General features: G+C 47.3%; 1 protein-coding gene across 2 annotated transcripts in view; it reads left to right on the top strand.

The window, feature by feature from the left end:
• RARS1 (arginyl-tRNA synthetase 1) overlaps nt 1–22,901 on the top strand; it is a 230,040-nt gene that overhangs the window by 54,914 nt on the left and 152,225 nt on the right. For both annotated transcript variants that reach the window (XM_069199348.1, XM_069199349.1), the window contains exon 7: nt 16,622–16,742. In XM_069199348.1, coding sequence (XP_069055449.1) covers nt 16,622–16,742 — 121 coding nt within the window. The remainder of the gene's footprint in view (nt 1–16,621; nt 16,743–22,901) is intronic.

Here is a 22,901-nt window from a genome sequence, read left to right as displayed (position 1 = left end):
ATCTTGCAAACTGAATCTGAGGACCCACCCGAGAGAGAGAGACCCCAATTAGTCCTGAAAGTGGGATTGGTCACCTAGTCAGGTGACCACCTATCACGAGGGGGCTCTGATGTCACCTGCCTGACCTGGCCACTCAGATGCTCCCTGAGGTCCCTCCCCAACCTTGGATCCAAGACGGCAGATTCCAGGGACTCTCTGGAGGAGCTCTGGACACCACCGCTGGGGTGGTGATGGACAGGGGAATGGTTACTCCCCTTTCCATTGTCCAGTTTCACGCCAGAGCAGGGACTGGAGGTCCCTGAACCAGAGTAGACTGGTTTATGCACGGAGGGCACCAAATGTGCCCTTCAAAGCATACCAGTAGCTTGGGGAGGCTACCCCTCCCAAGCCATGTAACACCTATTTCCAAAGGGAGAGGGTATTACCCCCCCTCTCCCAAAGGAAGTTCTTTGTTCTGTCTTTCTGAGTTGTTCAAGCAGCACAAGGGCAGAATCCTATCTGGGGGGTACCTGGGCTGCCCGGAAACCCCCAGAATGTTGGTCGGAGCAATGCTGGGGGTCATCTAAGGAACCCCTAGCGTGCATGGAATCATACTTCCAATACTGGCAACAGTATTGGGGTATGATTCCGACATGTTTGATACCAAACATGCCTAGGTGCGGAGTTACCATTATGTAGTTGGACATAGGTATGGCCTGGGTACCTAGATACCATATATTAGGGACTTACATGGGGGGACTAGTATGTCAAATGTGGGGTGTAAGTGGTTCAAGTAACAAAGTTTAAAGGGAGAGAGCATAATCACTGGAGTCCTGGTTAGCAGGATCCCAGTGAACACATTCAAACACAGTGACAACAGGCAGAAAATGGGGGTAACCATGCCTACAATAAGTAAGACTGTTAGCACTCTAGATGTTCTGGGGGGCTGCTGTAGAACACAAGGGAATCAAGTGACTGGCTGCTCCTGTTGGAGTGCATTTTACTGAGAATGAGAGGGCTTTTTCCCAGGGTAAAATCACCTTAGAACACACCACAATTCCTAAAGATAGTATGATACCATCAACACATAATTTATATTGTAACTAAAATCTGTTATCACCCTTTATACACTCTTCTTTTTGTGATCCTCAAAACCTCCCATTCACGACTATGCATTTCATTGGAGACCATGCCTCAGAGTCCTGTAAGTGCTTCCACAGTTTCCTGTCTATGTTGTGGCAGGCAATAAATGGTGGGTGGGGATTCATTTGGTACCCCCATATATGCCTTTGGGCTCTAGGTATGCTCACCCTGTTCACTTAATTTGTTTTTAATTCGTTTTCAAGACACAGGGACCAAGTCCCTTAATCTTGTAATGACTGGCAAAACGTATTGTTCAGGTTGTCATTGACCCATCGGGATTGACTAGTCTCCTTTAAATTGGCCAATCAGAGAAAATCTGAACACCAGCTATATATATATATATATAGCTGGTGTTCAGATTTTCATATATATATGTTCGATGGCATGTGTAGCTGCAGATACACATGCTGTGCACATCCCGCCATCTGGTGTTGGGCTCGGAGTGTCACAAGTTGTTTTTCTTCGAAGAAGTCTTTTCGAGTCACGAGACCGAGGGACTCCTCCCATTTCGACTCCATTGCGCATGGGCGTCGACTCCATCTTAGATTGTTTTTTTTCCGCCATCGGGTTCGGACGTGTTCCTTTTCGCTCTGTGTTTCGGGTCGGAAAGTTAGTTTGAATCTCGGAAAAATCGTCGGTATTGTTTGCGTTCGGTATCGGGTTAGTTACAACAGATCGACACCGAATTAAGAAGAGCTCCGGTGGCCCTTCGGGGTTTTATCGATCCCCGTCGGGGCCTGGTCGGCCCGGCCACGTGTCTCTTCAAGGCTGATGGAACGGACCCCATTCCGCTTCTGTCCAAAATGCCATAACAAGTATCCATATACAGATCAACACCTGGTCTGTAACTTGTGTTTGTCACCAGAACACAAGGAGGATACTTGTGAGGCCTGTCGAGCGTTTCGGTCCAGGAAGACACTCGGGGACCGAAGAGCAAGAAGACTGCAAATGGCGTCGGCGCCGACAGGACAAGGGCGTTTCGAGGAGGAGGAAGAAACATTCTCCATCCAGGATTCGGACTCTGAGGAGATCGATCCCGAAGAAACGCCGAAAACCGTGAGTAAGACGTCGAAACAAAGAACTCACGAAAAGACTGGCAAAGCCCAGGGGACGCCACCGCCAACAGGCCATGGCTTAACCCGAAAAATAGGTGACCGTCCATCGGCACCGAAAAAGGGCGAGCTGGTGTCGAAGTCATCCGACTCCGGTCGAGATACAGGCATGCAGCAATCTCGGGCCCGAGAGAGTGGCTCCGAAAAGATTCGGCATCGAGACAGCGGCACCGAAATGGGTCGGCACCGAGAGGGCACTACGGCGAAAGCAAAAAAGATTTCGTCGGAGCCGAAAAAAGCAGCCGAAAAGGTTTCGGTACCGAAACATCCGGCCTCCGAACCGAAAATGAGTTCCTATTCAGAGGAACAAGGACTGTCCTCACAAATGAAGACACACAGATTTGAACAAGAATTAGAAACAATAGAGCCAGATCACACGCAAAGGCGGCTCTTTATTCAGAAAGATACAGGGAAGATCAGCACTCTTCCTCCAATCAGAATGAAACGAAAACTTGCCTTCCAAGACAAGGACAAACAGCCACAAGCAAAAGTGGCTAAACAAGTAACACCACCATCATCCCCACATCACTCTCCACAACTATCACCGGTAGCCACTCCACCAATGATGCAATCCCCAACACATACGGGGATGAGTCAAGATGACCCTGAAGCATGGGACTTTTACGACGCACCAGTGTCAGATAATAGTCCTCAATGCTATCCAGCGAGACCCTCGCCACCAGAGGATAGTACAGGCTACGTTCAAGTGGTATCAAGGGCAGCAGCATTTCACAATGTCAGCCTTCACTCAGAACCCATTGAAGACGACTTCCTTTTTAATACACTGTCGTCTACGCACAGTCAATATCAAAGTCTGCCTATGTTGCCCGGAATGCTAAAACACTCCAAACAAGTGTTTGAGGAGCCTGTTAAAGGGAGAGCCATTACTCCAAGAGAAGATAAAAAATATAAACCGCCACCAACAGACCCAGTGTACATCACACAACAGCTATCACCAGACTCTGTTGTAGTCGGAGCAGCGCGCAAAAGAGCCAACTCTCATACTTCAGGAGACGCGCCACCTCCAGATAAAGAGAGTAGAAAATTCGACGCAGCAGGCAAAAGGGTGGCGGCACAGGCAGCAAACCAGTGGCGTATTGCAAATTCGCAAGCTTTGCTAGCCAGATATGATAGGGCCCATTGGGACGAGATGCAACACCTTATTGAACACTTACCAAAGGAGTTCCAAAAAAGAGCGCAGCAAGTGGTAGAAGAGGGACAAAATATCTCCAATAATCAAATTCTATCAGCAATGGATGCTGCAGACACAGCTGCTAGAACTGTCAACACAGCAGTAACAATAAGGAGGCATGCATGGCTGCGTACATCTGGATTTAAACCAGAGATACAGCAAGCTGTGCTGAATATGCCATTCAACGGACAGCAGTTGTTTGGGCCGGAAGTGGAGACTGCAATAGAAAAACTTAAAAAAGACACTGACACGGCCAAAGCCATGGGCGCACTCTACTCCCCGCAGAGCAGAGGCACATTTCGAAAAACACAATTTCGAGGGGGGTTTAGAGGGCAAACCACAGAAGCCACAACCTCACAAACAAAGCCCACTTACCAGAGCCAGTATCAGCGGGGAGATTTTCGGGGACAATATAGAGGAGGACAGTTTCAAAGAAACAGAGGAAAGTTCCAAAGTCCCAAAACTCCTCAAAACAAACAGTGACTTCAAGGTCACAAATCCCCAACACATAACACCTGTGGGGGGGAGACTAACCAAGTTTTACACACATTGGGAGGAAATAACAACAGACACTTGGGTCTTAGCAATTATCCAGCATGGTTATTGCATAGAATTTCTCAAATTCCCTCCAAACGTCCCACCGAAAACACACAATATGTCAAAACAACATATAGATCTTCTAGGACTAGAAGTTCAGGCATTGCTACAGAAAGAAGCAATAGAATTAGTACCAAAAGAACAATTAAACACAGGAGTTTACTCACTGTACTTCCTGATACCCAAAAAAGACAAGAGCCTGAGACCGATACTGGATCTCAGAACATTAAATACCTACATCAAATCAGACCACTTTCACATGGTTACTCTACAAGACGTAATCCCACTGCTCAAACAACTAGACTACATGACAACACTAGACCTAAAGGATGCATATTTCCATATACCAATACATCCTTCACACAGAAAGTACCTAAGGTTTGTATTCCAAGGGATACATTACCAATTCAAAGTGTTGCCATTCGGAATAACAACTGCGCCAAGAGTTTTTACAAAATGCCTAGCAGTAGTAGCTGCACATATCAGAAGGCAGCAAATACATGTGTTCCCATACCTAGACGATTGGTTAATCAAAACCAATACGCTAAAACGGTGTTCAAAACACACAAAATATGTCATAGAAATCCTACACAAACTAGGTTTCTCAATCAACTACGCAAAGTCACACCTGCAGCCGTGTCAAACACAGCAATACTTAGGAGCAACAATCAACACAGCAAAAGGGATTGCTACTCCAAGTCCACAAAGAGTACAAACATTTCACAATGTAATACAGGCCTTGTATCCAAAACAAAGAGTACAAGTCAAAATAATAATGAAACCACTAGGCATGATGTCCTCATGCATAGCCATTGTCCCAAATGCAAGGTTACACATGCGGCCCTTACAACAGTGCCTAGCATCACAATGGTCACAAGCACAGGGTCAGCTTCTAGATCTGGTGTTGATAGACCGCCAAACATACATCTTGCTTCAATGGTGGAACAGTATAAATTTAAACAGAGGGCGGCCTTTCCAAGACCCAGTGCCACAATACGTGATAACAACAGATGCTTCCATGACAGGATGGGGAGCAAGCCTCAATCAACACAGCATCCAAGGACAATGGAACATACAGCAAAAACAGTTTCACATAAATCACCTAGAACTGTTAGCGGTATTTCTAGCGCTGAAAGCATTTCAACCCATGATAACCCACAAATACATTCTTGTCAAAACAGACAATATGACAACAATGTATTACCTAAACAAACAAGGAGGGACACACTCAACACAGTTGTGTCTCTGTAGGAAGTTGGCTCTGTATGTGCTATTTCAAAGTAAGGAATAGCATGCACAGAGTCCAAGGGTTCCCCTTAGAGGTAAAATAGTGGTAAAAAGAGATAATACTAATGCTCTATTTTGTGGTAGTGTGGTCGAGCAGTAGGCTTATCCAAGGAGTAGTGTTAAGCATTTGTTGTACATACACATAGACAATAAATGAGGTACACACACTCAGAGACAAATCCAGCCAATAGGTTTTGTTATAGAAAAATATCTTTTCTTAGTTTATTTTAAGAACCACAGGTTCAAATTTAACATGTAATATCTTGTTTGAAAGGTATTGCAGGTAAGTACATTAGGAACTTTGAATCATTTCAATTGCATGTATACTTTTCAAGTTATTCACAAATAGCTGTTTTAAAAGTGGACACTTAGTGCAATTTTCACAGTTCCTGGGGGAGGTAAGTTTTTGTTAGTTTTACCAGGTAAGTAAGACACTTACAGGGTTCAGTTCTTGGTCCAAGGTAGCCCACCGTTGGGGGTTCAGAGCAACCCCAAAGTCACCACACCAGCAGCTCAGGGCCGGTCAGGTGCAGAGTTCCAAGTGGTGCCCAAAACACATAGGCTAGAATGGAGAGAAGGGGGTGCCCCGGTTCCGGTCTGCTTGCAGGTAAGTACCCGCGTCTTCGGAGGGCAGACCAGGGGGGTTTTGTAGGGCACCGGGGGGGACACAAGCCCACACAGAAATTTCACCCTCAGCAGCGCGGGGGCGGCCGGGTGCAGTGTAGAAACAAGCGTCGGGTTTGCAATGTTAGTCTATGAGAGATCAACGGATCTCTTCAGCGCTGCAGGCAGGCAAGGAGGGGCTTCCTCGGGGAAACCTCCACTTGGGCAAGGGAGAGGGACTCCTGGGGGTCACTTCTCCAGTGAAAGTCCGGTCCTTCAGGTCCTGGGGGCTGCGGGTGCAGGGTCCTTTCCAGGCGTCGGGACTTAGGTTTCAGAGAGTCGCGGTCAGGGGAAGCCTCGGGATTCCCTCTGCAAGCGGCGCTGTGGGGGCTCAGGGGGGACAGGTTTTGGTACTCACAGTCGGAGAGTAGTCCGGGGGTCCTCCCTGAGGTGTTGGTTCTCCACCAGCCGAGTCGGGGTCGCCGGGTGTAGTGTTGCAAGTCTCACGCTTCTTGCGGGGAGATTGCAGGGTCTTTAAAGCTGCTCCTTGAAACAAAGTTGCAGTCTTTTTGGAGCAGGTCCGCTGTCCTCGGGAGTTTCTTGTCTTTTTCGAAGCAGGGCAGTCCTCAGAGGATTCAGAGGTCGCTGGTCCCTTTGGAAGGCGTCGCTGGAGCAGAGTTCTTTGGAAGGCAGGAGACAGGCCGGTGAGTTTCTGGAGCCAAGGCAGTTGTTGTCTTCTGGTCTTCCTCTGCAGGGGTTTTCAGCTGGGCAGTCCTTCTTCTTGTTGTCGCAGGAATCTAATTTTCTAGGGTTCAGGGTAGCCCTTAAATACTAAATTTAAGGGCGTGTTTAGGTCTGGGGGGTTAGTAGCCAATGGCTACTAGCCCTGAGGGTGGGTACACCCTCTTTGTGCCTCCTCCCAAGGGGAGGGGGTCACAATCCTAACCCTATTGGGGGAATCCTCCATCTGCAAGATGGAGGATTTCTAAAAGTTAGAGTCACCTCAGCTCAGGACACCTTAGGGGCTGTCCTGACTGGCCAGTGACTCCTCCTTGTTGCTTTCTTTGTTCCCTCCAGCCTTGCCGCCAAAAGTGGGGGCCGTGGCCGGAGGGGGCGGGCAACTCCACTAAGCTGGAGTGCCCTGCTGGGCTGTGACAAAGGGGTGAGCCTTTTAGGCTCACCGCCAGGTGTCACAGCTCCTGCCTGGGGGAGGTGTTAGCATCTCCACCCAGTGCAGGCTTTGTTACTGGCCTCAGAGTGACAAAGGCACTCTCCCCATGGGGCCAGCAACATGTCTCTAGTGTGGCAGGCTGCTGGAACTAGTCAGCCTACACAGACAGTCGGTTAAGTTTCAGGGGGCACCTCTAAGGTGCCCTCTGGGGTGTATTTTGCAATAAAATGTACACTGGCATCAGTGTGCATTTATTGTGCTGAGAAGTTTGATACCAAACTTCCCAGTTTTCAGTGTAGCCATTATGGTGCTGTGGAGTTCGTGTAAAACAGACTCCCAGACCATATACTCTTATGGCTACCCTGCACTTACAATGTCTAAGGTTTTGCTTAGACACTGTAGGGGTACAGTGCTCATGCACTGGTACCCTCACCTATGGTATAGTGCACCCTGCCTTGGGGCTGTAAGGCCTGCTAGAGGGGTGTCTTACCTATACTGCATAGGCAGTGAGAGGCTGGCATGGCACCCTGAGGGGAGTGCCATGTCGACTTACTCATTTTGTTCTCACTAGCACACACAGGCTTGTAAGCAGGGTGTCTGTGCTGAGTGAGGGGTCTCTAGGGTGGCATAATACATGCTGCAGCCCTTAGAGATCTTCCCTGGCATCAGGGCCCTTGGTACCAGAGGTACCAGTTACAAGGGACTTATCTGGATGCCAGGGTGTGCCAATTGTGGAAACAATGGTACATTTTAGGTGAAAGAACACTGGTGCTGAGGCCTGGTTAGCAGGGTCCCAGCACACTTCTCAGTCAAGTCAGCATCAGTATCAGGCAAAAAGTGGGGGGTAACTGCAACAGGGAGCCATTTCTTTACACAAGCCCCCCCCAGCCCACAGGCCAGGAGACTCAGCCCAAGCTGGGAGAGTCTTCCTAGTCTGCCAGGCGAGGAAGAGTAGAGGAAATAGGCTGGTTTGTTGCAGGGCCTACTCTGCCTTACATCCTCCTGTTCAGGTCATTCCCTCTGGGGAACTGACCCACTTCCACAGTGATAGGACCTAGTCTGAACTGCCTCTTGTCTGTGCTTTTTATGTCTTCACTCATTCCCTCTATTTTGGGGTTAGAGGTATCCACCTCTGCTAATCTTATTTTAGCCAGGGTCACCCCTAGCTTACCCAAAGAGGTTACCCAGAGCTGGAGTAACCCCACCATGACCAACAGGGTCAGGGGGCCTAACTTGCTATTTGGCATGGGGTCTGACCACCATGCCAAGGATAGTGCAGCCATAAAGGCTAACACCCAGCAGAGGCCACTGACAGCTGTCAGTGCCCAGAACCACACCTTTAGCTCTTCACCTACAAGGGAAGGGGCTAAGTTACAGGCTTCTTTGGGTTCAGGGTGCCTGTCTGCTGTATTAGAGTGGGGGGTTACCACATCTTGTAGTAAACACCCTTCTTCCACTCTTTCTTCTGTTAGCTGAGGAGCCACCCACTCAGATTTAACAGTTGCCTGACTAGCCAGGACTTCTTGTGGGTCAGGTTGGACTTTATCAGAGCCACTTTTGGAGTTCTCCTCTACTGGAGCAGAATCTCCTTGGCTTGCTGGAACCTTGGCTAAAGGTTGTCTACCTTTCCTACTCTGTTTCCTTTTCTTTTTCTTCTGGGGCCTACTGGCATTTACTGCAGAGGCAGGCACTCCAGAATCCTTGGGAGAGGACTGGCCCTGGACCAGTTCTTCTCTTAGGCTCTGACTAACCTCTGGGTAGTCATTTCCAAGGAGACAATCAAGGGGGAGGTCTGTACTGACTACCACCCTTCTCCAGCTAAAAGTCCCACCCACTTCTATGGGCACAAAAGCCACTGGCCTACAAGTGACCCTGTCTGGGCTAACTCTTACTCTGGCAGTCTCACCTGGGATGTACTGGTTTGAGAACACCAGCCTGTCATGCACAATAGTGTGACTGGCACAAGTGTCTCTCAGGGCAGTGGCTGGGATTCCATTCACCAGTAGGTGGTGGAAGTGTCTACTTCCCTCTGGAATCTCCAACTCACCTGTTGGGCCCTTTTTCCAGTTGAAGGCTATGAAGACCTCCTCATCTGAGGAGCCATCTCCAATGGCTACACTGGTTACCCCTGGGGTTTTGCTAGGGGGTTTGTTTTTGGGACAAGAAGTGTCCTTGGTGTGGTGCCCTGTCTGTTTACAGTTATGGCACCATGCCTTAGTGGCATCCCAGCTCTTACCCTGGTACCCACCTTTGTTTTGGGTTGTGTCTCTGGGCCCACCCACCTGGTCTGGTTTTTGGGGGCCTACAGGGGACTCATTTTCTTTGTTTCTAGTGTCACCCACTTTCTCCTGGGGAGGCTTTGTAACCCCTTTCTTTTGGTCACCCCCAGTGGAAGTTTTGGTTACCCTAGTCTTGACCCAGTGGTCTGCCTTCTTTCCCAATTCTTGGGGAGAAATTGGACCTAAGTCTACCAGATACTGATGCAACTTTTCATTGAAGCAGTTCCTTAAAATGTGTTCTTTCATAAACAAATTATAAAGCCCAACATAGTCATACACTTCATTTCCAGTTACCCAACCATCCAGTGTTTTCACTGAGTAGTCAACATAATCAACCCAGGTCTGGCTCGAGGATTTTTGAGCCCCCCTGAATCTAATTCTATACTCCTCAGTGGAGAATCCAAAGCCCTTAATCAGGGTACCCTTCATGAGGTCATAAGATTCTGCATCTTTTCCAGAGAGTGTGAGGAGTCTATCCCTACACTTTCCTGTGAACATTTCCCAAAGGAGAGCACCCCAGTGAGATTTGTTCACTTTTCTGGTTACACAAGCCCTCTCAAAAGCTGTGAACCATTTGGTGATGTCATCACCATCTTCATATTTAGTTACAATCCCTTTAGGGATTTTCAACATGTCAGGAGAATCTCTGACCCTATTTATGTTGCTGCCACCATTGATGGGTCCTAGGCCCATCTCTTGTCTTTCCCTCTCTATGGCTAGGATTTGTCTTTCCAAAGCCAATCTTTTGGCCATCCTGGCTAACTGGATGTCCTCTTCACTGGAGTTATCCTCAGTGATTTCAGAGGTGTTGGTCTCTCCTGTGAGGGAACCAGCATCTCTGACTATTATTTTTGGAGTCAGGGTTTGAGAGACCCTGTTCTCCCTAGATAGGACTGGTAGGGGGGAATTTTCCTCCAAGTCACTATCCTCTTCCTCTGAGTTGCCACCCTCAGAGGGGTTGGCCTTTTCAAACTCTGCCAAAAGCTCCTGGAGCTGTATTTTGGTAGGTTTGGGGCCCATTGTTATTTTCTTTATTTTACAGAGTGACCTTAGCTCCCTCATCTTAAGATGGAGGTAAGGTGTGGTGTCGAGTTCCACCACAGTCACATCTGTGCTAGACATTTTGCTTCTAAAAGTTGGAATACTTTTTAAGAATCTACAACTGGTTCTAGAATCTAATTCAAACTTTTACAAACTTTTAAACTCTAAAAGAAATGCTAAACAGGATCTAACACAAGGCCCTAGCAGGTCTTTTAAGAATTTAGAAAACTTTTCAAATTGCAAAAATCAATTTCTAATGACAATTTTGGAATTTGTCGTGTGATCAGGTATTGGCTGAGTAGTCCAGCAAATGCAAAGTCTTGTACCCCACCGCTGATCCACCAATGTAGGAAGTTGGCTCTGTATGTGCTATTTCAAAGTAAGGAATAGCATGCACAGAGTCCAAGGGTTCCCCTTAGAGGTAAAATAGTGGTAAAAAGAGATAATACTAATGCTCTATTTTGTGGTAGTGTGGTCGAGCAGTAGGCTTATCCAAGGAGTAGTGTTAAGCATTTGTTGTACATACACATAGACAATAAATGAGGTACACACACTCAGAGACAAATCCAGCCAATAGGTTTTGTTATAGAAAAATATCTTTTCTTAGTTTATTTTAAGAACCACAGGTTCAAATTTAACATGTAATATCTTGTTTGAAAGGTATTGCAGGTAAGTACATTAGGAACTTTGAATCATTTCAATTGCATGTATACTTTTCAAGTTATTCACAAATAGCTGTTTTAAAAGTGGACACAGTGCAATTTTCACAGTTCCTGGGGGAGGTAAGTTTTTGTTAGTTTTACCAGGTAAGTAAGACACTTACAGGGTTCAGTTCTTGGTCCAAGGTAGCCCACCGTTGGGGGTTCAGAGCAACCCCAAAGTCACCACACCAGCAGCTCAGGGCCGGTCAGGTGCAGAGTTCCAAGTGGTGCCCAAAACGCATAGGCTAGAATGGAGAGAAGGGGGTGCCCCGGTTCCGGTCTGCTTGCAGGTAAGTACCCGCGTCTTCGGAGGGCAGACCAGGGGGGTTTTGTAGGGCACCGGGGGGGACACAAGCCCACACAGAAATTTCACCCTCAGCAGCGCGGGGGCGGCCGGGTGCAGTGTAGAAACAAGCGTCGGGTTTGCAATGTTAGTCTATGAGAGATCAACGGATCTCTTCAGCGCTGCAGGCAGGCAAGGGGGGGCTTCCTCGGGGAAACCTCCACTTGGGCAAGGGAGAGGGACTCCTGGGGGTCACTTCTCCAGTGAAAGTCCGGTCCTTCAGGTCCTGGGGGCTGCGGGTGCAGGGTCCTTTCCAGGCGTCGGGACTTAGGTTTCAGAGAGTCGCGGTCAGGGGAAGCCTCGGGATTCCCTCTGCAGGCGGCGCTGTGGGGGCTCAGGGGGGACAGGTTTTGGTACTCACAGTCGGAGAGTAGTCCGGGGGTCCTCCCTGAGGTGTTGGTTCTCCACCAGCCGAGTCGGGGTTGCCGGGTGTAGTGTTGCAAGTCTCACTCTTTTTGCGGGGAGATTGCAGGGTCTTTAAAGCTGCTCCTTGAAACAAAGTTGCAGTCTTTTTGGAGCAGGTCCGCTGTCCTCGGGAGTTTCTTGTCTTTTTCGAAGCAGGGCAGTCCTCAGAGGATTCAGAGGTCGCTGGTCCCTTTGGAAGGCGTCGCTGGAGCAGAGTTCTTTGGAAGGCAGGAGACAGGCCGGTGAGTTTCTGGAGCCAAGGCAGTTGTTGTCTTCTGGTCTTCCTCTGCAGGGGTTTTCAGCTGGGCAGTCCTTCTTCTTGTTGTCGCAGGAATCTAATTTTCTAGGGTTCAGGGTAGCCCTTAAATACTAAATTTAAGGGCGTGTTTAGGTCTGGGGGGTTAGTAGCCAATGGCTACTAGCCCTGAGGGTGGGTACACCCTCTTTGTGCCTCCTCCCAAGGGGAGAGGGTCACAATCCTAACCCTATTGGGGGAATCCTCCATCTGCAAGATGGAGGATTTCTAAAAGTTAGAGTCACCTCAGCTCAGGACACCTTAGGGGCTGTCCTGACTGGCCAGTGACTCCTCCTTGTTGCTTTCTTTGTTCCCTCCAGCCTTGCCGCCAAAAGTGGGGGCCGTGGCCGGAGGGGGCGGGCAACTCCACTAAGCTGGAGTGCCCTGCTGGGCTGTGACAAAGGGGTGAGCCTTTGAGGCTCACCGCCAGGTGTCACAGCTCCTGCCTGGGGGAGGTGTTAGCATCTCCACCCAGTGCAGGCTTTGTTACTGGCCTCAGAGTGACAAAGGCACTCTCCCCATGGGGCCAGCAACATGTCTCTAGTGTGGCAGGCTGCTGGAACTAGTCAGCCTACACAGACAGTCGGTTAAGTTTCAGGGGGCACCTCTAAGGTGCCCTTTGGGGTGTATTTTGCAATAAAATGTACACTGGCATCAGTGTGCATTTATTGTGCTGAGAAGTTTGATACCAAACTTCCCAGTTTTCAGTGTAGCCATTATGGTGCTGTGGAGTTCGTGTAAAACAGACTCCCAGACCATATACTCTTATGGCTACCCTGCACTTACAATGTCTAAGGTTTTGCTTAGACACTGTAGGGGTACAGTGCTCATGCACTGGTACCCTCACCTATGGTATAGTGCACCCTGCCTTGGGGCTGTAAGGCCTGCTAGAGGGGTGTCTTACCTATACTGCATAGGCAGTGAGAGGCTGGCATGGCACCCTGAGGGGAGTGCCATGTCGACTTACTCATTTTGTTCTCACTAGCACACACAGGCTTGTAAGCAGGGTGTCTGTGCTGAGTGAGGGGTCTCTAGGGTGGCATAATACATGCTGCAGCCCTTAGAGATCTTCCCTGGCATCAGGGCCCTTGGTACCAGAGGTACCAGTTACAAGGGACTTATCTGGATGCCAGGGTGTGCCAATTGTGGAAACAATGGTACATTTTAGGTGAAAGAACACTGGTGCTGAGGCCTGGTTAGCAGGGTCCCAGCACACTTCTCAGTCAAGTCAGCATCAGTATCAGGCAAAAAGTGGGGGGTAACTGCAACAGGGAGCCATTTCTTTACAGTCTCCTAACACAGAAAATATGGCATTAGGCGATTCACAACCACATTCGCCTAATAGCACAATTTATTCCAGGAATTCAGAATCAGTTAGCAGACAATCTCTCACGGGATCACCAACAGATCCACGAATGGGAGATTCACCCCCAAATACTGAACACTTACTTCCAAATTTGGGGAACACCACAAATAGATCTATTTGCAACAAAGGAAAACTCAAAATGCCAAAACTGCGCATCCAGGTACCCACAACATCAGTCTCAGGGCAATGCGCTATGGATGAACTGGTCAGGGATATTTGCGTACGCTTTTCCCCCTCTCCCACTCCTTCCATATCTGATAAACAAGTTGAGTCAAAACAAACTCAAACTCATACTAATAGCACCAACATGGGTAAGGCAACCTTGGTACACAACACTACTAGACCTGTCAGTAGTACCTCATGTCAAACTACCAAACAGACCAGATCTGTTAACACAACACAAACAACAGATCAGGCATCCAAATCCAGCATCGCTGAATCTAGCAATTTGGCTCCTGAAATCCTAAAATTCTGACACTTACACCTCACACAAGAATGTATGGAGGTCATAAAACAGGCTAGAATGCCTACCACTAGACACTGCTATGCAAATAAGTGGAAAAGATTTGTTTATTACTGCCATAATAATCAAATTCAACCCTTACACGCATCTACAAAAGATATAGTAGGATACTTACTACATTTGCAAAAAGCAAAACTAGCTTTCTCTTCCATAAAAATACATCTTACTGCAATTTCAGCTTACCTGCAAATTACACACTCAACTTCATTATTTAGGATACCAGTCATAAAAGCGTTTATGGAAGGCCTAAAGAGAATTATACCACTAAGAACGCCACCAGTTCCTTCATGGAACCTCAACATTGTCTTAACACGACTCATGGGTCCACCTTTTGAGCCCATGCACTCTTGTGAAATGCAATACTTAACGTGGAAAGTTGCATTTTTAATTGCCATCACATCTCTAAGAAGAGTGAGTGAAATTCAAGCGTTTACCATTCAAGAACCATTTATTCAAATACACAAAAATAAAGTTGTTCTACGAACAAATGCTAAATTTTTACCAAAAGTAATCTCACCGTTCCACTTGAATCAAACAGTAGAATTACCGGTGTTCTTTCCACAGCCAGATTCTGTAGCTGAAAGAGCACTACATACATTAGACATCAAAAGAGCACTAATGTACTACATTGACAGAACAAAACTAATTCGAAAGACAAAACAACTATTTATTGCCTTTCAAAAACCTCATACAGGAAATCCAATTTCAAAACAAGGCATTGCTAGATGGATAGTTAAGTGCATTCAAACCTGCTATCTTAAAGCTAAAAGAGAACTGCCTATTACGCCAAAGGCACACTCAACCAGAAAGAAAGGTGCTATCATGGCCTTTCTAGGAAATATTCCAATGAACGAAATATGTAAAGCAGCAACATGGTCTACGCCTCATACATTTACCAAACACTACTGTGTAGATGTGTTAACTGCTCAACAAGCAACAGTAGGTCAAGCTGTACTAAGAACATTATTTCAAACTACTTCAACTCCTACAGGCTGAACCACCGCTTTTGGGGAGATAACTGCTTACTAGTCTATGCACAGCATGTGTATCTGCAGCTACACATGCCATTGAACGGAAAATGTCACTTACCCAGTGTACATCTGTTCGTGGCATTAGTCGCTGCAGATTCACATGCGCCCACCCGCCTCCCCGGGAGCCTGTAGCCGTTTAGAAGTAGATCTTAAACATTTGTACATTTGTAAATATATTACTTTAAACTTCATTATGTAGATACGCATTCACTCCATTGCATGGGCACTATTACTAGCATACACAACTCCTACCTCACCCTCTGCGGGGAAACAATCTAAGATGGAGTCGACCGCCATGCGCAATGGAGTCGAAATGGGAGGAGACCCTCGGTCTCGTGACTCGAAAAGACTTCTTTGAAGAAAAACAACTTGTAACACTCGGAGCCCAACACCAGATGGCGGGATGTGCACAGCATGTGAATCTGCAGCGACTAATGCCACGAACAGATGTACACTGGGCAAGTGACATTTTCCATATATATACATTCAATTTTCTTCTTTGTTAAAGGAAAGCCGGGACACCTCCAAAGTGCTGACAATATAAGTAAAAGTTTATTTGGAAGAAAAAACTCCCCTGAGGGAAGATTCATCAAATGGCACCAAAGTTATTGGCAAAAAAAACTATTTTCCTATAGAAACTAGGTCCCAGCTATAACTACCTACTGGCGACTGCCGGTTGGTAATATAAATGTAGGCACTGCAGCTATAGTTAGTTATTCTAAGTAACTACAACTCTTGCCCTAAGGTAGCGATAACTCGCACCCCTGCCATGCACAGTTTCCTCATCAGTAATTTTATTTTGAATGATGCAGTGATAATTTTAGTGATGCCACAGAAGATTACATGACTGATGTAGTAAATGGGGTAATTAGCAGTGCATAGAATAGAATAGCTATCTGCAGATTACTATTCTGCCTGTACTCGTTGAGGTAAAGGTGAAGGTAGCAGTAACATAATGTTTTGATTTTCTTGAGCTGTTAGGTAGGCTTGTCTCCTGGGGTTTTGGGCAGGTGGCATATGATAGGTCTCATTTTGTGGTTGCAGGACTTTTGATTTTGTGACTCGGAAGCTTTGTGACTGAAAATTCAATGATACATTGATTTCCCTAATGTTTTTTGTAACATATATTTGATTTAAGAGCGAGACTATGGTTTGTACTGTGGACCTTTACGTATTCTATTCTCATATGTCCGATTTGCCTCTTTCGTGTCTGATGAAAGCAGTTTTCTTACACTTTAAGTGGTTGTTCACTCTGTGCCCACTTTTTTTCCTTTGTTCATTGTACATCAGAACATACTGTCTTTGGTCAGGCTCTCTGCAATGTTTCCCCAAGGTTTTCACCATTCATAAGAGGGCTTTATTATGTTTGTTCCCGGCCATTGTTTGTCCCGTTTTATCTGATTATTCAGGACAGTTCAGGAGCCCTCATTGTTGCAAACATACTGGATTAAATAACTAATGTTTCATGTATTAATTTTAAATGAGAGAATTTTGTTCAACATAAATTCAATGTGTAGCCTCTTAAATAATTTTATATTTTGCTTTCTTTGTAGGTTAAACCACGTAGGAGATTGGGGAACCCAATTTGGCATGCTGATTGCTCACCTTCAGGATAAATTCCCTGATTACGTGACTGTGTCCCCTCCCATAGGAGATCTCCAGTCTCTTTACAAAGTGCGTGTAATCATATTATTGATGATGCCTTTTGTTTTGGTTTGCCAAAATGAATTTTGTAACAGAATGGGTAGTGATTCATTCCCAGTTTTACCTATCTTTTGGAAACATGTCGATCTTGTCCTTTGCAAAGGTTCAAATCCACATTTATTATCAACTGCCTTTCTATTTATTGTGCTGTACATACCATGGGTGGTATGAGATTCGTAAATCAGTTTGAATGATACAGCTGCCACAGCCATAGTCTGTCGTAGGTACAGCAAGTAATTTTGTGGAAAGAAGAACTCATGGTAAGCATAGAATTGAGAAAGGTGGTCAAATGATGGAACTGATTTTCCTAATATTTGCAGTTACAGCTAGTACCTTTAGGACAACCCACATATCTAAGTAGAATTGATGTCACTGCTTTCTGAGATGGAAGATAAACCGAAGATGAACTGTGTTTGGTAGTTTATAGGATGCCAGTTGACTTTTATCTGATGGATTAAAACCCTTATGAATGTCATGAAATATGAATATCTTCTGTTCGCTTCCCCGATTGACTAGTTTTTGCAGTGAGGGAGCCAAGTATTGGATAGCAGTTGTGATGGGACAGAAGCTTAATGTATCTCACAAGCCACTTTAGTGTTGTCCGATAGAGATTTCTAGCAGAAGATTCCTTACCTAAGAATACTCTCCAGGCACCAGATTGGATTTAGGAATGTTCGAGCAGTACTCCTGTGTGCTGATAGGTGGCGTCGTTCGGCTCTGTGCTGGCGTAGTCTGCACCGAAAGTGACATGCACGGTGCCTATAAAGGCACCATCCCAATGTACTGACATTGGTTCTTCTCTTTCTGTGCCATCCAGGGCAGATCCAGAGAAAGCTACTCTTCAGTCATCTTTTGACTCACTTTTTTAAAACCTTTTTGGCATTTTTAGCTCCTGGTATGTCAGTGATGTCCACAAAAAAAGCCTACAGGCTTTATACCATGTGGTGCCTGACACAGACAGATGTCTATGACAGACTCACATTTGGTTTGTTTCTGGTGCTTGGAGCCGAACCATGACTCTAAGACCTGCGATGACTGCCGCGCCATGAATCTGAAGGCACTGATGGAACAGTCCCTGAAGTTCTTAACCGTCTGATGTTGGATGACACTGCAGCGCTCTCGACACTGGTCGCACGGAAGTTCCTGGGAGCACCCACAGAGCCACTCCTTTGGATCAATGTCATGATCCAAGTCGTCAAGTAACTCCCACAAGTGGAAGGAGTCTAAAAAGTCGAAGCTGCCTTGACTTCCTTACGCCTATCCAAGGCATCGGACTTGGCACTGAAGCGTTGGTACTCTAGGCCTCGATCCACAGTGGAGCATGTGCCAGGGTCTGTTCTGTGCCTCCTAGAGTTTCCCAGAGCGATCTCCCCACACAACTGGAGGAGTTTTATGAGGCTATGCACCTCATATTTGGGTAACCTGAAGCCTCTAGAATGTCTTCAGGCCACACTGGTTAGGGAGGGGCCCTTACTGGTTCTCCGCCGGCAGGTGCACCCGTGGTGCCAGTTGATTCCCTTGGTTCTGGTGCTGTATGCAGAACTCCGGCCCCATCATCATACCAGACTCTGGCACAGAGCTGGATGGACGTCGTCAGACACCAACTCTGACGCTGACTTGTTGCATGCAATCTGAGCTGGATCCAGTGCCCTTTTCCTTCAGCAGGCCTGGAGTGGGTGTATGGGAGTGTTCAGAGGACCTTTATAGTTTACACCATCCCCTTACTGTTCTCACCATCCACCATCTACTGACACAGAGAACAACTGGTACAAGGAACTGGCAAATACCAGTGGTTAGGACACCTCACCACACACTGGCCTGGTCTCTGCTCTTACTGTGGCTACAGAGGAGGGTGCCTCTTTAGCAGTGGTGGTGTGGAGGGCAGCTTAGGTCTTGGCCCTTCAGTTGCCCACAGTGACAGTCAAGATGAACGTTTTGACAGAGGATCTTCAGTCGGGAGTCGCCCTTTCTGAGCCTTTACTCCCATTCAATTAAGCCCTTACAGATGTCCTCCATTAGGCATGGTTCAAGCCCTGCAGAGGGACTCCTGTGCACAGGGCAATTGCCCACAACCATGCCCCCTTTCTTGGGGTCACCAGTTTCGTCACCCACCATCCCACCCCAGTGAGCTTGGTGGTCGAAGCCTCCACTTCCAGGTTCAATCCTGGCATGTTCCCTACCACTCCACTGGACAGAGATTTGGATACCTTTGGTACTGCCAACCTAGCCCTTTGGTCGGTGAACACCTTGTGCTTTTGGGCTGATACTAACACACTGTCGGATTCGGTTGTGCAAGTGCTGCCTGTGGTCATGGTGGAGGCCTGAGACATACTCTCCCAAGCTATTGCTGCCAGGCAAGATGCAGCAAAGTTCACCATCAGATGTGAGCTTGAGCAGAGCAATTTCATCATCAGTGTCACTGTGACGCCATGTCTGGTTGAGAACCACTTGTTCTCGAGGGATGTCCAAGCTTCGCTCATGGACATACCCTTTGATGGCTCTAGCCTCTTTGGTGAGAATGCGAACTCGGCGCTGGAGTGCTTCAAGCACAGCAAAGCTACAGCTAGGTCCTTGGATCTATCCATGGCCTAATCCCAGTCTGCCTTTTACTTCTTCTATGACTACGGTAGGGGATACCAACTGTGGTCCTTCCCATCCAGGCACTAAGACCAACAGGCTTCCCAGCCCTTTCGTGGCTGTTGACACAGTTCCCACAGATCACATAGGACCACCACCCAGAGGTTGAGTCAGTCTACCACCCACTCCTGCCCCCGGCAGCTGCAGCCTCCAAACCCCTTTAGTTTGCCCTTATACCAGCACAAGTACCTAGTATGGGGCAGGATTTGCCATCACCTGCCTCACGGGAAATCTATAACATGAGACAAGTGGGTTTTCCAAATCACCCAGAGGAGACACTCCATCTTCTTTCTGGAAACCCCGACACACATGCCAACCACTTACAACGGGATGACAGAGGATCATATCTCTTTGCTTGGTCGTGAAGTGCTGGCTCTTTTGGCCAAGGAAGCGATCAAGAGTGTGCCCGTCATCAGAAGTAGGTTATGATTGCTATTTCCACCACTTTCTGGTTCCCAAAAAGGACAGAGGCCTTTGTCCCATCCAAGACCTGCCCTTCTCAACTTCTTACTGAAAAAGGAGAAATTCAAGATGCTCAACAATTCTCAGGTCCTGTCTGCCCTGGACCGTAGATGCTGGATGGTAGTATTGGGCTTGCACAAGGCATATTTTCACATCCCCATCCTACCTTTCGACCGCCACTGCCTGCGGTTCAGTGTGAGCCAAAAGCACTTTCAGTTTGCTGTGCTCCCTTTTGGCCTCACTAACGCCCTAGGGTGTTCACAAAAATGATGACGGCAGTTGTAACACATCTGGGTAGGTCAGGGATTCCAGTATCCCCCCACCTCTATGATTGGCTGTTGATGGTGGGCTCGTGTCAGGCATTCATCTCCTGCCTCCAGACTGTAGCTCCACTCCTGCATTTGATGTGGTTCACTCCACCCGTCTCTCTCTCAAACACTCTTTTCCATCTGGGTTGTTCTGGACTTTACATTTTAGGGCCTATCCTCTAGACTGGTGAGTCCAGGATATTCAGGCTATGAAACTGAGGTTTCTACCTCTATCCTGGATTACGGTGAGACTGACTGAGGCTGTTGGGACTCATGACCTACTGCATCCTTCTTGTGACATATACCTGTTGCATTATTAGTGCCCTGCAGTGGGACTTGAAGTGCCATTTGGCACAGCATCAAAGGAATCTCTCAGACCTAGTCCGAATCTCAAAGGGAATTGCAAAAGACCTGCAGAGGTGACTGACGAACCGTGATTGGGTCAGCCGCAGACCCCTCTCCCTTACCCAACTAGAGATGACTGTAGTGACAGATACGTCACTCATGGGCTGGGGGTGGCCATCGGTGGGGGAGGTGGAGATCAGGGAACTCATTTCTGTGGAGTCAGGGCTTCGAATCAACCTGCCGGGTGGAGTATCGTGCGATCCAGTTGGCACTAAAAGCCATTCTTTCTTTGTTCAAGGGAAAGCTAGTGCAGATGTTCACAGACAACACCAGTGCATTGTGGTACTGCAACAGACAGGGTGGGTGAGGTCCTGAACCCCTTATCAAGAGGCACTTTGCTTCTGGACATTGCTGAAACATCAGGGCATTTCCCAGGTGGCTCAACTCCTAGTGAGCTCTCTGAATTCCAGGTCAGACAAACTCAGCTATCAATGCCTAGTGGATCACGAATGACATCTCCATCCGGAAGTGGTGCACGGTCTTTTTCAACAGTGGGGAGAACCTTGCTTAGATCTGTAAAACACCACTGAGAACATACAGCGTCAGCAGTTTTGTGCACTGGATTTTCTAGGGCGGTTTGCACTCTGAGATGATTTTTGTCTCAAGTGAAACTCTGGCCTCCTGTATGCCTTTCTGCTGATACCACTCCTGCCCAAAGATTTCAAGAAGATCAGGAACAACCGAGCCCATGTCATTGTTGTATCACTGTAATGGGCAAGGAGAGTCTTATATCCCAAGCTCCTTAGCATTACCATTGGTCCTCCATTCAGACTTTCCTTTCAGGAAGTTCTTCTTTCTCAGCAGCAGGGCAGGGTCCTTCACCCGAATCTGTGCATGCTCCGCCTTCATGCTTGCACATTGAGCAGTGACAGTGGAGAGCTTTCAACCATTCTCCTGAAGTCTGTGATGTTATTCTTGCAGCTAGGTATCCCTCTACCAAGATGGTATACAATTGCTGTTGGGACAAGAGTGTGGCATGATGTACATCCAAGAATATTGATCCTCCCTTATCCCAAGTTTTACTGTTGGTTCTTTCTGTAGCCCAACAGGGTTCGGCTCTGGGCACTGTTACAGGTTAACTTGCCCACCATTTCGGCATTCTTGCAGTTGCCGGACCCTTTTTCTTTGTTAAAGTCAACTGTTGTTACTAGGTTCCTCTAAGCACGTTTCCTCCTAGGACATTGATCATGCCCCAGTGGGATTTTAACCTGGTCTTGAATTTTCTTATAATTGCGCTTTTCGAGTTGAAGCACAACAGCCCACTTTACCTGCATACCATCAAGATGGCTTTTCTAGCGGGCAAAACATCGGCCAGGAGGGTCAGTCTCTGTTCAACACCTTTTACTCTGACAGCTGGTACGTAGGACCCATGCTTCCTTTCTCCTGAAAGCTGTGCCACCTTTTTCTTTTTTGTAGGTCAGCACGTCATCTTACCTACTTTCTCTGCCCTGCCTCACCCTTCTAAAGAAGAGGAGAAACTTCATTGTCTGGATCCAAAAAGAAAGTTGTCGTTCTACCTAGATTGCACAAAAGACACAGTCAACTCTCTGAAGGGTATGTCTGGGCTAAGAAAGGGAAGACTGTGCAGAAAAGGGCCATCTCACGATGGATTGTTCTCTGCATAAAGATCTGCTACTCTCTGGCAAAAAGCAACATTCTACTAGAGACATGGTTGCGACTGCCGCATTAGCTTTCGAGTCCCTGTCCTGGACATCTGTCAGGCAGCATCGTGGGCGTTTTTGCACAGGTTTACCAAACATTTCTGTCTAGATGGTCAGGTCCACTGTGACGGGGACTCTGCCCATGCGGTCCTGCAGGACCTTTTGATTTAATCTGTATCACAAACCCACCTCTGGGAGGGTATTGCTTGGGTACCTATTCTAAGGTATGGAATTTCTAGCTAAATGTCTCACAAATGAACAGGTTACCTAACTTCAGTAACGCCTTATCAGGTAGGGACCCTATCTAGCCGCAGATTGCTTACCGTCCCTTCCATCCTCCCCGATCTGCAAGCTGATTTCAAAGGGTCACCCTTCTAAAGGCCGAAGCAATACACACTAGTGTGTCAGTTTTATTTGTGGTGTGCATTCCTTCCAGTATTTGTTCTTGTGTGGAAAGTTATGAAAAGAAACTGACATCAGCCGGCTGTGGTGGTGCCTATATAGGCACCGTGCACATCCCTTCCAGTGCAGACGCTGCTGCTGGTGCAGAGCCAAACAATACCACATACTGACGCACAGGGGTGCCGCGCAAAACTTTCTTGATCGAGCCTGATGCCTGTGGAATAGTCTAAGCTAAGCACTCTGCAGCTAGATAT

Source organism: Pleurodeles waltl, chromosome 7, assembly GCF_031143425.1.
Source record: "Pleurodeles waltl isolate 20211129_DDA chromosome 7, aPleWal1.hap1.20221129, whole genome shotgun sequence".
In the NCBI taxonomy this organism is placed as follows: Eukaryota; Metazoa; Chordata; class Amphibia; order Caudata; family Salamandridae; genus Pleurodeles; species Pleurodeles waltl.
This window is presented reverse-complemented; position numbering and strand designations above follow the sequence as displayed.